Source organism: Rhipicephalus microplus, chromosome 1 (assembly GCF_043290135.1).
Source record: "Rhipicephalus microplus isolate Deutch F79 chromosome 1, USDA_Rmic, whole genome shotgun sequence".
In the NCBI taxonomy this organism is placed as follows: domain Eukaryota; kingdom Metazoa; phylum Arthropoda; class Arachnida; order Ixodida; family Ixodidae; genus Rhipicephalus; species Rhipicephalus microplus.
Window position 1 is genome coordinate 138,019,396 of NC_134700.1, and position 14,599 is coordinate 138,033,994.

General features: G+C 46.2%; 1 protein-coding gene across 4 annotated transcripts in view; it reads left to right on the forward strand.

Moving 5' to 3' along the window:
• The first annotated feature begins 281 nt into the window (after nucleotides 1–281).
• Nucleotides 282–14,599, forward strand: part of LOC119178361 (alpha-(1,3)-fucosyltransferase C) — a 47,007-nt gene continuing 32,689 nt past the window's right edge. Inside the window, exons 1-4 of one of the 4 annotated variants that reach the window (XM_075887422.1) lie at nucleotides 282–497; nucleotides 2,492–2,611; nucleotides 10,077–10,327; nucleotides 12,006–12,378. In XM_075887422.1, coding sequence (XP_075743537.1) covers nucleotides 10,081–10,327; nucleotides 12,006–12,378 — 620 coding nt within the window. In that variant the 5' untranslated portion in view covers nucleotides 282–497; nucleotides 2,492–2,611; nucleotides 10,077–10,080. Of the gene's footprint in view, nucleotides 498–1,164; nucleotides 1,296–2,491; nucleotides 2,612–10,076; nucleotides 10,328–12,005; nucleotides 12,379–14,599 lie in introns of those variants that run through there. The other 3 variants (XM_075887423.1, XM_037429559.2, XM_075887424.1) reach the window with 3 other exon arrangements.

Here is a 14,599-nt window from a genome sequence, read left to right on the forward strand (position 1 = left end):
AGCAACAACCTTTCCAACAGTTTTAAACTTCATCAGAATTCGTGCTTGTCCGTCGGGCCTATAGTGTGAGCGCACAAGAATTGCGACAGGCGCAGCACCTTAAGGAATCCATAAAGAAATTTACTGCGCAAAGCTGCGACGTGTGAGTCTGTCAACTTTCCGAAAAGTACGCATCAGCTGGAACGGAGTAGCTGGTAAAGAAGTGACGATCGACCTTTTTCAGAGAAACTGAAACACGGACACGAGGTGACGAGGCGGCGAGATGCACAGAGCCACAGACTCTCCGAAAGGGCAATCACGACGGCGTGTCTACAAGGCTCTTTGAGTTCAAGCGTGAATCGTAAGCTTAGTAGATGCGTCATTGGTGGGCCATTGGTGATTCATTAGGAGGCGTTGTGCTCGTCAATCATCCTGCGAATGCCATTCAAGTAAGCCAGCTTCATGAGCTTGTGGCACTATGTGGAGTTTTAGGAGTCGCCGCCAATATCTTATGAAAGGTAAGAAGATGCATCAGCATGGAACCTACTTTAGAATACTCATTAATCGTAGATATCAGCACTCATGGCTCGTAAACTAAATTCCCAGCCTTCTGTTTTAGCGAACCAACTAGCCTAACGATATGCCCTGAGTTGTTATTCGGTGAAATCATCTCTCACGAAGATATATTGTTAGTGATGAGCTTTAGCGCCACGTTCACCGGGCCCGTATTACCAAACACCACACACTTTGCCATCATATTCGCTTCACGACGTCTGTCAGTCTATGTTGTGAATACTGCGTTCGAATCAATACACGTAGACTGAGACTACGTGAGGTTTATTGTACCCATTTAGTTTGGAGCCATGCATGTGACAAGTGGAAACCACCGCACCAAGGAACACACTAGAAATGAGCTGTCCTTCGCCGAATTAGTCCTTGGTGTCTTTGTAAATTTTCATCTGACGTCTGTGACAAAGGTGTGACACCTGGCGGCGTAGTCGCCTCTACAGTGCTTAGAGGGAAGTGCTTTGTTTAGTTCATTTAGTAAAACAATGCATTTTTCTTTGTTTTCACGTCGACGAGCAGGCATTTTTTTTTTTCAACTATTTTACACGTACTGCGCATTGCCAACTCTAGGAAGCGGTAGACAAAATAAAATGACGTGGGTGCTATTAAACAGCGCTAACATGTAGGTGATTTGATAAATCTGTGACGATATTGTGCTAATAATGTAAACAGTGGAGCAGTTCCCACAGAGTCGATGTCTCAGAAACGTCGCAGAATTGCTAAGAAAAGAATCTCTCCGATGGAATTCAGTAAGTCACCATTATTTTTTTTTTCATGTAAAGCTTACTCTTGTTATGAACCTTTTATTCGACGCATGTGAGTCTGTGAGAGAGATGTCGGTTTAATTCAGCACTTAACGTTCGTAGTAGACAGGTTGCGCCTGTGTGCGGACGCGTTTCACAAGCAATAAAAAGTGCACGATGATGTACATAGCGCAGTAGATAAGGTATGTCACGCATAGGAATCTTGATATCTCATCAACGATCACTGTTAAGAGAAACGCGTGAAATGTTCGAGAAAAATGTGCTAGTTTTCTAAAAAACCCACATTTTCGCTATCTCTCGCGCAGTAAAAAAAGTTAACCCTAACTCATGCTCCCGCATATTTGCATTATTTTCGAAGTCGACGAAGTACCGCCATAGAGCCAAGACAACGGTTGTATCCAGAACTTCGCTAAGGCTAAGGCCGACCCGACTAATCATTCTTCGTCGATTGCCGTATTCGATCACTGTGTACTTGTTCAAGGCAAGCGTTTTCCGGTGGCAAACCCCGTTGTGGTACTGGCACAAATAAAAAAGAAATTAGAAGCTCCATGACGTTTTAAGTTCAACTGACGCCGAGGGCACTCAGTTTTGCTCTACAGCGAGCAGATACAATAGTGGGGGCGCGTATGCGGTATGGTGGCCTTTACTGCTGGAGCTAAGCAGTTTGCTTTGCCATTTCGAGAAATAGAGTAGACAGGTGACAAGTGCGATTCACTTCGAGAGTCACACGATTTGCCATGCACAAATAGGAAAAATAAACTGCGTTGGACGGATCCATGCCTAATGAAAGGGGCATTGCAATACTTTTGGAGCATGGTCCGAAAATGCTGCCGATTGGTAGTAGAGGCTCTCGACAACACGCGAGCCAAGTAATATAGCGCAGCACGTGGCCTGGAATGCACAATAAATTATCAAAGTTAGCCAAAAATAGCTTTCTCTTCTGTCGACAAATCACGAAAACTAAGCTTATTAAGCCTATCTATCATACATTGGCTGATTTGAACATGGCGCGCTCGGTTGTTACAGAGGTCAGAGCGAGAAACCGTCACTTGTCCACGCGTGCGCGCGCGATCGCACTGAAAAACCCACGCATTAGAAGAAAAAAAAGAAAGAGAAAATGTTCAAGGTCACGAAGCGCAAGTGACGTTTTTTGTTTGCCTTTCCCGTCCCTCCCTGCTCAGCTTCCAGCGATTTCATCGGGACGAGAGAAGGGAGAATGTGACTGCAGGGTGTGACAAATCTTTGTAACTCCGCTCGTACTGGACGGATTCTCAAAACACTTGTGGCGCTCGATTTGAGAGGTAATACGCTTTTTTTTAATTGATTTCATGGTAACTCAAAAAAGTGTTTCAGGGCCCCTTGAAGAGATAACTGCAGTTAGTAAGCGACTAAACTTCGCACTTGTTCAAAATGCGACCGAGTACGTGAGATGCGTCTGATAGTCGTTTGCTGATAAGTAAGTTCCTACGTTTTGCGGTGAGTTAAAACCTCGGCCCGCCTGCGATGTCTTGCGTCAAAGGCAACTACTATGCCTGCCGATTTACCTCCACCAAATAATTTTTTTGAACTGAACGGACTTTCCAAACTAGGATGTCGCGGACGTTTGGATGTAAGCTAATGTGGATTGATTTGATTGACAAGTGGGGTTTAAAGTCACAAAATTACCACATTTATGAGAGACCCCCTAGTGAAGGGCTCCAGAAATTTCCAGCACCTGGGGTTATTTAACGTGCACGCAAATCTGAGCACACGGGCGCAGATAATTTTTGCCTCTATCGAAAATGGAGCCGCCGCAGCCGGAATTGTATCCCGCAGCCTGTGTAAGCTAATGTTGCTACTATAGTCGGGGCGTGGTTCTCGGTATTCTTGTTGAGTGTGAGCTGCAAATTCTCGTTGGTTTTGTTGTGCCATTCAAAATAGTGTATGTTTCAAAATGTTTCTATTTACATAGAAAAAAACTGGTACCGAGGTGCCGCTTTAATGCTCATGCCAGGCGGTGAAGCGTTGCTTGTTTTTTTTTTGTGAGTCACAAGTGAAGGCGTAAACCTTTCTCAGTAAATTTTAGTTTTTTCTTGCGATAAGAGCCAGCAGGTGTACCAATACAAAATGGATGCCCGTGATGTGAATAATCCCTCTATAAATCATCTGTTAAGTAAACCTTGCTATTTCGTCTAACGTCACCTGTTTCCATGAGCGACCTCAGCTAGCATATAGGCTGGCGTTCCAATGTATGCGTCATGCATATTTTTTGACATTTTCGCACATAGAACATCGTATTAAAGAAGAGAGAACAATATCGGACGCAGATGTAAAGCGTACTGCGCTGATTTGTAGTCGGGACCAAGATGTGCTGCGATGACCTTTTAGTCGCGAAAAAAAAAACAACTTTGCAGCCTTCGCTAGCACTCCCCACCACAGCAACATGTGGAACTCACTCGTAAGACGAATAGCTAAAGGATTGTGCCCAAAGGTCAGCAGCTACGCACTTCCGGCGGAGGAGACAACATGAGGCCGTAAACAAAACAAACTCATGAAAGGCTGCGGATGCAAAAGATCATCCCCATAAAACTCGAAGCTGACGTGCTGTCATCCTCGGACTGTAAGCTCATCCTCATTTGCTTCAGGTACATTTGCAAAACAGTTTCGAGCAGCCGCTGTGTGTGTGTGTTTTTTTTTTGCACTGCAGGCGTGGACCCATGCACGTGTGACGACGCTGCCAGAGCAGCGACTAGTGACACTAGATGCGGCCCTGCGTCTGATATAACAAAACAATCAACCCAATGCTGCTAGAAACTTGCCGAGAAAGCCACCTCCAGACCTTATACATGCGACGGACCTTCGAAAACATTTTTTTGTAGAATAAATTATCCATCACTTCTAGCAACAGCTTTCTCTCGACTAGCTGGCCTAAATTTCTGGCAATTATTACTGCTAAACACTGTCAGGCTGCAGAGCGGGCACATTTATTAAATATTTGACAGAGAAAGGTTGTTTTGATAACAGATCTTTGATGTTAAAGCATAACCATGAGGGACACGAACTTATGTGAAGTTTGATAGCCAGGTTATTTTCCCGACAACATTACGCATATTGACTCGTGCAAAGGTCTGTAGCAAATCACTATGTTGCCAAAACGGCCAAAATTTAAATTCATTGTGAAAGTAGAGTGGCTGGAATAACTACAACAAAGTTCTGGGTGTACGAGAAATAACAAGAACAAAAAACATGCCAAAACAGATAATTCAAAGCGTCGATCATCAGAGATCGATTTGAATAGGCATGGTAACGAAAGAGTTAAAGAACGTCGATCTTTAGAAAGTAGTGCCACTATTCGCACTCCGCTGCTGCCACACAACCTTATCAATTTTTCCTCGCCCCTGCCGTTTGTTTCCTCGCGTGGATCACGCGTTTTGCTTCCAATTTCTCGCTTTGACATCCCGTGGAGAAAGTAGCGCTAAGTTTATTGTGCCCACAATATGCATGCTGAATGCGTGCGTCCCACTGGCAATAAGCGTGGTTTCCCTATCAACTCCGGCAACTATCCATTGCCAATCGCGGAGACCATCTCTGCCGCCGCCGGTAGCTTAGTGAGCTGTGCTACGTGACCACGCGTCCAGATCGAGATTCGGAAGGGCGGTTCATGCGCAGTCTTTCTCACCCAGTTTATAATGTGATCTTTTACGTATGACTTTGATTGTCTTTTTCAATGCCCTTTCGCACGCGTACCGCATGCGGATGTCTTCAAAAATGGCCCTAGGTCTATCGGATCAAATGCTGAATTTCTCGCAACAAACTTCATACTTTTAACGTCGACTTCAACTGTATTGAAATGCTGCATATTGCTACGATTGAAATGCTCCTCACAAACTACAGCGATCGGGGTTCACGTAACTAAACTACCAGACAATGAAGTCAAAAGAACCATACAGCACATTGTTTGTCGCTTTTAACTATAGCGTAATAATTATGACACATTAAACGGAGAGGAATTAAAGAACATTAAAACAATTGGCCTGCAGTAGTAGGTCAATCTACAACTTTCAGATACCGCGTCCAATGCTCTACTAATGGAGATACAGTGGCGGCTATTTTTTTACATATATATGCTTATCTAGTTCAATGCGTGTAAATCTGGTAATGTATGTCATCACCTATTGTATATAGCCACCACGACGGTTGTTAAGCACTCTTTTTGTCTGCTGGCGTCACTTAGCACGGGACAGTTTTTGCGCACTGGCAGCTAATAAAACCTCGCTTGCTTCCTGAAGCCATCATCTGCCTGGTTTAGGTCTAGTTCGGGCTGCCTTAATGCGGCAGGCTTGTTGATTTATCATGCTGGCAATGCACAAGAGTCCAATTCAATTCACAGACCAATGCTCGAAAGCTGTATACATTAATTTTAACACGACAAAGGCACAAACGGACGTGACATATAGACATTTTGTGATGAATCGGGGACTTGATGAATTGGGGACTAGTACACTAGCTCCCGATTCATCACAGAATGACACGCTGAATACCCGTGGGGCACATGAGTGCATGGAAAAGCCAAACACAGAGGGATATGCCGCAAACATCTAGATAAGATGCAGTTATGAAGATTTTAGGGGCGAAACTCCTTATGGAGTGGCTTGTGCATCCCTCGTAGTACGTAACCACCAGTGGCACATACCCGAAATAGCGGTCATTACGATTTCGACCTCCAAGGTGGTTGCGGTGAGAGATTTCTTCTGTGCGTTGTTGAACAATAAAAGATGGTGCTCAATGCACATGTTAATGGCTGCTAAGGGGGAATGAGAGACAGGAGCATTCGGCCTTTAGGTAACGCGCACGCTGCGATCCCCATTAGCAGCTATTGGCATGTACATTGAGAACGATCTGACAAAAAAGGGTTGCTACGTTATACTCGCTGGGTGCAACCTCTTTGGTTTTAGAAAGGTTTAACAAGCGTTGGGCCGCATAGCCATGAATACAGCGAACTAGTATATACCGTGAACTCGAGGTGGTTAAAGGTGGGAAGTAAACCCGAAGCGCAAGCCGTAAGAAGCGGGAGGTGGCATGTGCCACCTCCCGCTTAGTCCTTGAAATGTCCGCTGGATAGTGGTGCTTCTTTATGGAGAATATATGATGAAAAGATGCGAGATGGTGGTACTTGGAGTGCTGAATAGATGGACGAACGGACACACAGACAGATGCATGGATGGACGCATGAACGGACGCAGGCGCGGATGCATGGACGAACGCAGGGACGAACGCACGAACAGACGCACGCACGGATGGGTGGATGGACGCATGGACGATTACACAGACGTACGCAGGAACGGACGGAAGCAAGAACGAATGGACGGACGAATGCTTCGTCCCACTCCCCATCATTCACTCCGTGGATATGCTGCCATTTTTTTGTGCGGCATGAAAAAATGCATGGAGCATATAATACGGCTGGGTTTCTCCGACCATCATGCCCAAAAGGCCTTGGTTAAGAGGGCCACTGTGGCGGCTTCGACCTATGGGGTCCCGGACTAGAACCAGTATGTACAGGTCAGAACTGGGCAGTATCAAAGATACATGTATCTTAGATGCTATCTTAAATACTCTTTGGGTATCTTGTATCTGTGTCGCGATACTTCCAGCAAGACGAGTACCAGTATCTGTATTTCCACTACATTGAATAATGTATCGTGCACCCGAAGATACAAGATACTGAGATCGGAACGCTACCATACGAAACATTGATCGCTGCCTGAATTCCACTTTTCAAGCCAATAGGGGTGGCAGTAAGCCAACTGAACAGAACTACAGGCACTGGCACTATAGTTTATGTTTGCGCCCGACGCTACCAGTGAGGGCATGCAGGTGCACGATAAGGTGTGCGCCTCCATATTGGTAAAACACATTAACGTGACAGAAGCCGCGTGTTCTCGACAGGTATTACGGTCGCGTGCTTGCTTGTTCTGTGCATCTTTTTCCCGACTTTTCATATGTGAGGCTGCTTATGGTAATGCTTAACCTAATGGCCTTAGTCCAGTATGTGGCGATTGTTATTGCGCATGTGCTACAGCTGGCCCAAGCACTGCCAGAACGCGCTCACGCGCTAGCGTGTTCGAGCCTGTGCAAGGGCATGACCGCTAAGGAGCTGGATGAAACACTGTGGCCTCACCCGCTCGCTTGCACTCTCTCAGAAATCATGTGATGGCGTCAAAGAATGAGATTCTGGAAACGTGCGATAAACCAACGCGTTGCATCCTAGACAGAACGCACTGGCACGCGCTAGCGTGTTCCGACCTGCGTAAGTGGCTGTGTAAGAGGCTGTAGCCTCCCCCCTTTACAATCCCTCAGCAGTCACGTGATGGCCCAGGGGAACAGAGATTCTGCTGACGCGTGATGAACCAACGTGCTCTCGCGTGGCGTCGCGTGGTGATGAAACCACGTGGCGTGCTCCAACGAGAGTTCGGGACGAGTAACAGCAACAAAAACTACATTGAACTCTTAACAGGCTACACTTGCGAGGATGCGTTAAAGTTAGGCAAGGTGCCCTTGATAAACGGAATTTTAAGTCAACCATGCACTCGTTCGCATGCTACTCATAGTTCTCTTTAGAGGGAGATGATGTAACTTTTAGGAACGAAGCTCATTAGGCTGTGGGCCATTCCCTCCTCCGTATGTAGTATGTAGCCTTGCTCAATAGATGGCGTTGTGTGTATATGTGCTTGGGAATAATAAAACTAGATGGCATGAGTGGTTTTCGCAGGATATCCTCGCATTGAATAATGATGAGTAGGGCGAGGCATCCGTCCGTCCATCAGTGTGTCCAACAAATCCATGCGTCCGTGCTTCCGTCCGTCCATCTGTGCGTCCGTGATTCTGTCCGTCTCGCTGTCCTTGCATGCTTCCATCCATCCATCCATCCGTCCGTGCTTCCATCTATTAGTCCGTGCTTCGGTCTGCGCATGCGTCCGTCCATGCTGCTGTCTATCCGTCCGCCTGTCTGTCTGTCTGTCTGTCTGTCTGTCTGTCTGTCTGTCTGTCTGTCTGTCTGTCTGGCTGGCTGTCTGTCTGTCTGGCTGTCTGTCTGTCTGTCTGTCTGTCTGTCTGTCTGTCTGTCTGTGCTTTAGTTCATGCATGTGTCCGTCCACCCGTGCTTCCACGCGTGAGCCCGTCCATCCATATGGCCGTGCTTCTCTCCATGCGTCCATTCAAGCGTCGATCAGTACGCCCACACTTTTATCGTCCGTGCCTTTTTCTGTCCATCCGCCTTGACGCGCGGACGGATGCACATGGACGGACGGATTTTCCCACTCATCATTCACTCCGTAGATGTGCTGTGAATTTTTTTCTTTGTCATTCCCACACTTCCTTCCAAAAGCTTCATGCTGCTAACGTGTTTTTTCACTGCCTCCAGCATCACCGACACTGTGAGTATTTCTGCTCTTCTACTGGTTTTACACTGCCAACCTGAACAGCTCACTCTTAAACTCAGGACATTGTTATATGTAGACTCATTCTGACGCAATAAAAGCACTAGGATGAAAGGGCAGAGAAAGGGCACAACACGAGCGCTCGCGTGCAGCATTGGGCCATTTCTTGTCCTCATTGTCCTAGCGCTTCTTTTGCGTAAGAATGAACCAGTAGTACCAGCTGGCTTGCCTTTACCTTTTGCTCATAAAATGATGCCTTCATATGACGTTCCACTCTGTTACGAGACGGAAAAGTGACAAATTTTGGTTATTTGAGACGCCATGGTTGCGTCACTTGGTGATGTCTTGACGTGATGATGGTCTCAGGCATCTCTCGTGTTAATGCCACCGACGCCCCCGACGGTCAATTTTCACGTTCGACTAAGCATCTGAATCCTTTCACCTTATAGCGACCCTGAAAACAACTAAGGAATTGGGATATATCATAATAGTATAATGCGATAGTATAGAAAGTTGGTTGAGTTGGTTTGAGGACAGTCTTGGGAACATCGGTTTCCAAAATAATTGGTTTAGATTGATCAACTGCACTCTGAGAACTCTAACATCGTATGTTTCACTGTCATGTAGGGAGAAATTCCAAGTTTCATTTTAAAATTTTATCGCGAAGCTGTAAGCACGTGACGTGAAAATTGTCTAAGGGCATTTTTCGCATTTTCGCGACATTGGCTAGGTGAAATGTCCCGAAACTCTTTATGCTAGGTCTATGGCATCGACAGATGACAATGTATTCCATGGTCATTGATTAGAAGCTTCTGAGGACCCAGTGGACACCTTCAAAATTTAAGACATCATGTTTTTTGGTGCGGAAAACTCAAGGTGGCGTCTCCACCCACATTTTCTTTTCGCGAGCATTCTCGCTTACTAAGCGAGCGTCGTGTCTCGGTAAAAGTGCTGCTTTCGGGATGGTGAAACTGTATTCCACTATTAGGCGAAACATTTTCTTTACTCTTTAGTGTCCCTGTAATCAGCAGTGACAACGCACAGAACACAGCCCTCTACCATTTTGTTTCCACCGAAATGCGACCACCACGGCTGCAACATGAGCAAACAGGAGTATCGAACGTATGAAGAAATCTAGATGCTTCATACTGCGTATTTTATCTTACATATGTTCGTACTACTTGCTACCACTAGTATTGCGTCGGCCAACACCAACAAATGAAATCCGCGACCGAACGAAACGCTAGGCGCTAAACTTGACAAGACCGTGTGAATGTGATCTGTTTTCTTCGACAGACCTGGCCTGCAACGTGTAGTTATATCAGTGAGTTATTTCTGTCTTCCGCAGCGCCATGTCTTTCAAATCTTCGAAACGGATAATGCGGCACCCAGACAGAGCCACTGTATTATTCATAATTGTGACGGCGTCGGTCATTTACTACTCGTCATGGCTCTACTACAACAAACACCGCGATGAATCCACTGAACTACTTCCGCCCACTGTAAAGGACGCATTGCCACAGAAGGTTAGCCAGAAGCACGAGGCTCCAGTGACCACAACGACTGCAAGGGTCACAACAACCACAACAACCACGACAAGTACGTATGCATACGAGAGCACGTAGTGTTACGTCACTGCGTGCAAGCTCTTTTGCTGTTTGGCCCACGTCCGATGTTCTACCAACTGAGCTATGGCGGCTGCCATCTCTCCATTTACTCTATCGACAGTACATACGTGCATTTAAACGTAGAATTGGCCGTAAACGCCGCCAGCAGCCATTACTGGCACCATTGACTGCCACTGCCAGGTTGGAATGCACGTATATACCATAGAGTGAATGGAGGGTCGACCACCTCCGTAGTTTAGTCGGTAGAGCAGCAGACGCGTTATTTGAAGTCTTCTGGTTCGTATCTGCCCATGGCAAGTTATTTTTTCGTTTTTCGTGCACTCTTGTTTTTTCTCTACATTACAAATACTACTAACACCCAACTTTTGTATTTTCCTTACCATTATTGTCAGTTAGGTCTCATTATTATTGGGCCTAACAAAAAAACGAGCCTTTAAGTTTACTAGTCCCGTGAGTACCAGGTGTCACATGGCTATTCATGTAACACTGGTCACGTGGCTGTAATCACGTGTAGTAAGTCACGTGTAACGCGTCTGTTTAGGTGGGAATATCACGTTTTTTGCCGCGCGACATTTCACTGTCACGTAGCATCGGTGTGATGTGAGGCTATTCATGCGAGTCACTAGCCACGAGACACTAGCCACCTGACAGCGACATCCCAGTGTATGTGGAGGTAGTGGTAACTATGTCGAGTCGTGCCTACATCTCGCACAGTAAGTGGGACCAAGCTCAGGAATCAGCGTTTGCTCGGCAACTCAAGGCGCTCACAGGTGGTTTTGTAGTTAAACGTTTTATGCGAATACTACTGGGATGAGCAACGCGATACCACGCTTGTTCAGTCAGAGGAGGTAAGCCCTGGCGTGATTTATTATAATCGCTGACTATAACAAATGGCACGGCTGCCTCTTGTGTATATATTTCACTAAGGGTGTGTTTAAGGTTCTCATGGTTTCTCAGTAAATATAAACTGCAGGTGATCCACTGTGGCACATAGCCGCATACCATGGGCCTTGCTTGGTATGAGGGTGTGTTCCACAGCTGACTGGGGAAGGCTTTGAAGACTAACTTTGCAGGCACGTTAAGTTATTCAAACCGTCGTACACTCATGTCCATCGTGCACTCATTGTCCTCCTATGTTAATTTTGGTATATATCAGGTTGAAGAGGTGACTACAACAGCACGCGTACAAAGGCTGCTGGATGGATGGATGGATGGATGGATGGATGGATGGATGGATGGATGGATGGATGGATGGATGGATGGATGGATGGATGGATGGATGGATGGATGGATGGATAGATAGATAGATAGATAGATAGATAGATAGATAGCAACAGTAAACGTGTCTTATTTCTTAGGAAATATGCTTCGCATATACGGCAGCTTTATTAAAAATGATGCATGCTCGTAAGCTGGATGGTATATGAGTGAGACGGTTCAGAAAAAAAACGGAGATGAGGTGATGTACTGTCCTGTCATCTTTTTTATCTTTCTCACTTTCAGCACTGTTTGATGTTATGGCTTCTCCAGAAGTACGCATAACATACGCTGAGACATGATTTGTCTCTCCATGGTCGCTGGTGTAATACCTCTTTCTGAATTTTTGTGTGAACTTTTACAAAAATGTGAATTGTATCGTTGTTTCGCAGCCATTCCAGCCAAAGACAACGCGTGGACGCCCTTCCACAACCGCACGATGAACGACGGGAAAACAGACCTGCTGAGAATCCTGTTCTGGACAAAAATTTATGGCTCGTGGTTTTCGGGTTTGACGGAAGAGGGAGTGGCGGAGCTCGAGTACAAGGGGTGTCCAGATCGCTGCTTCATTGCCAATCACCGAAGCATGCTAAACGTCAGCGACGCCGTTGTCTTCTACGGCCATGATCTAGATCCAGGAAATAAGCCCGAAATGAGGGCCCCATTCCAAAAGTGGGTCTACTGGTCCCTAGAACCTCCGTGGCACACTCCCTTGGCCTCGCTCAAAAGCCTCAACAACACGATCAACTGGACCATGACTTACAGGTGGGCGACAGCGCAAGCGATTGTAAGCTTATTTGTAAGATGAAGATGTGCGGTGTCTTTAGTCGTAGGCCGCCATAGTTCCGTTCTAAAGAGCGTGAGTTGTCACATTGGGCGAGACTGGTGTGCGCGTGCATTGTGGAGACCATAGCATGAAGAGCGCGCAGCCGAATTACATCAGTTAACCAATGGTCTCGGACGCTTTTACGGGGTGCGTGTGTGGCCAGTCCTTCTAAAATGAATGCAATGAGCGGGTTCTTAGTTGAAGTGCCTTTAATTTTATGACGTTGCTACCCATTTGTGAATTTCACACTTTCTTGATATTTATAAGACAAAACTGGCGTACTTGCGAAATATATTGAAAGCCTCCGTACGATTCGTGAAGGCTAGAGCGTCCCATTGAAGTTCCATGCCTCCGGTCACATCTCACTGTATTGTTGCGTCAAATATCGCAATTCTCCTTGTATATCACACGCCTTTTCCGTGTTACTCTGGGGTAGCGAATAAGCCGAGTCACGCAAATGCTGCTTACCTTATTTTACAGATTAACTCTAATGGTGCACTTCACTGAATTTCCTCCTCCGTCAGTGTGCAGAAGAAACTTATAGTGCTAACCGATAGACCAGTGGTGCATTGCGCGATTTGAATAATTGAGGTAGAATCCCTGGTATCATGCATGTAGTGGCGAAATAAACTAATGATGCTGAAAAAAAAACACAGAGAATTTCACTGAACGAAGGTGGGTCAAACATGGAGCTTACTTGCCCAAATTCACTTAGGAGAGGGCCTAAGGCATGAGGTATGCGCAAGCGTAGAGTTTTTGTGTAGCTTGTGATCAGAAAAAGTTTAATTAATCGGATGATTTGAACACTTGGGCTCGTTGCCAGCTGCATCGGGATTTGTAAATATGCCTTATTTCTTCCTCAAACGCAGGTGCACTCAAGCATGCACCAATGGGTAAGCACTCCAGAGTGACGTCATAAGCCGAATGAGCTCGCCTTCGTGGAACGGCGACGAGGGCGTGAGCTTGAGTATTTCTTTAGTCGTGGTGGAGATCGGCTTTAGCGCTTCGGTCGTTCACGTAGATCCTATTCGGACATTTTATCTTATATCCGATAGTATACGGCAGTAAAATACACAATGTACCAAGCAACATTTCCATGAAACATTTTTGCAGAAATGTTTGCTTGCGGGTGGCATCGGCACGGAGTTCCTCCTTTATTTAACACAACTGTTTCATGCCGGGGTCCACCTGGCTCCACTGACGTGTTTCCGTCATGAACATGGCGTTGCCAAATATACACTGACAGATGTCAGCAAAAAAAAAGACATCACAGATTCCTCTGTCATCGAAATCGGTATAACACTAAAGTGAAACATGTCTTCAGAGAGGTAGTCAAGCGTTTATTGAGAACTGTTTCGCCACAAAGGCGAATGAATGAATGCTACAGCAACGAACTGTAATGTCACGCAAAGAATGGCAAGCAGCTCGGAACTTGCAGCGCACACGCCAACAAAAAAACATGCACGAAATGACCATACGCAGGACGAGCGGAAACTAACAACTGTCACAGCTTAACGCTTAAAGTGGGCTAAAACAACGAAACGAAATACGCACGAAACGAACAAACAGGTACAGACAGGGCGAGAGCAAACTGTCACATTTCTTCTTTCCTCGTGTGTGAGCAGCGCGCTCCTTCCGTAAACGCGGCCGTAGCAGCTAGCGAAGTGACCTTGATTTGATTGATTTGTGGGGTTTAACGTCCCAAAACCACCACATGATTATGAGAGACGCCGTAGCGAAGGGAGCTGGAAATTTAGACCACCTCGGGTTCTTTAACGTGCACCCAAGTCTGAGTACACCACTCTATACATTTCAGCCTCCATCGAAAATGCAGCCGCCACAGCCGGGTTTCGATCTCGTGACCTGCGGGTCAGCAGCCCAGTACCTTAGCCACTAGACCACCATGGTGGGGCAAGCGAAGTGACCTTTGCGCTCTCTTTTACCACGGTAACGTGAAAGTAGATGTTTCGCTGGAAGGCCACAGGGGAGATGATCCGCAACAGGGCCGGAGGGAATGGACGTGCGTTGAGTCGGCTCTGTGCAATGACCATTTTCTCGCGCGCAAACGACAACGGCCTGCTGATGAAGTACTTTATGTGTTTTTGGCGGTGCTCAGAATCATGTGGGTACCATTTACAGGACTGTAAGTGGATTTTGGAG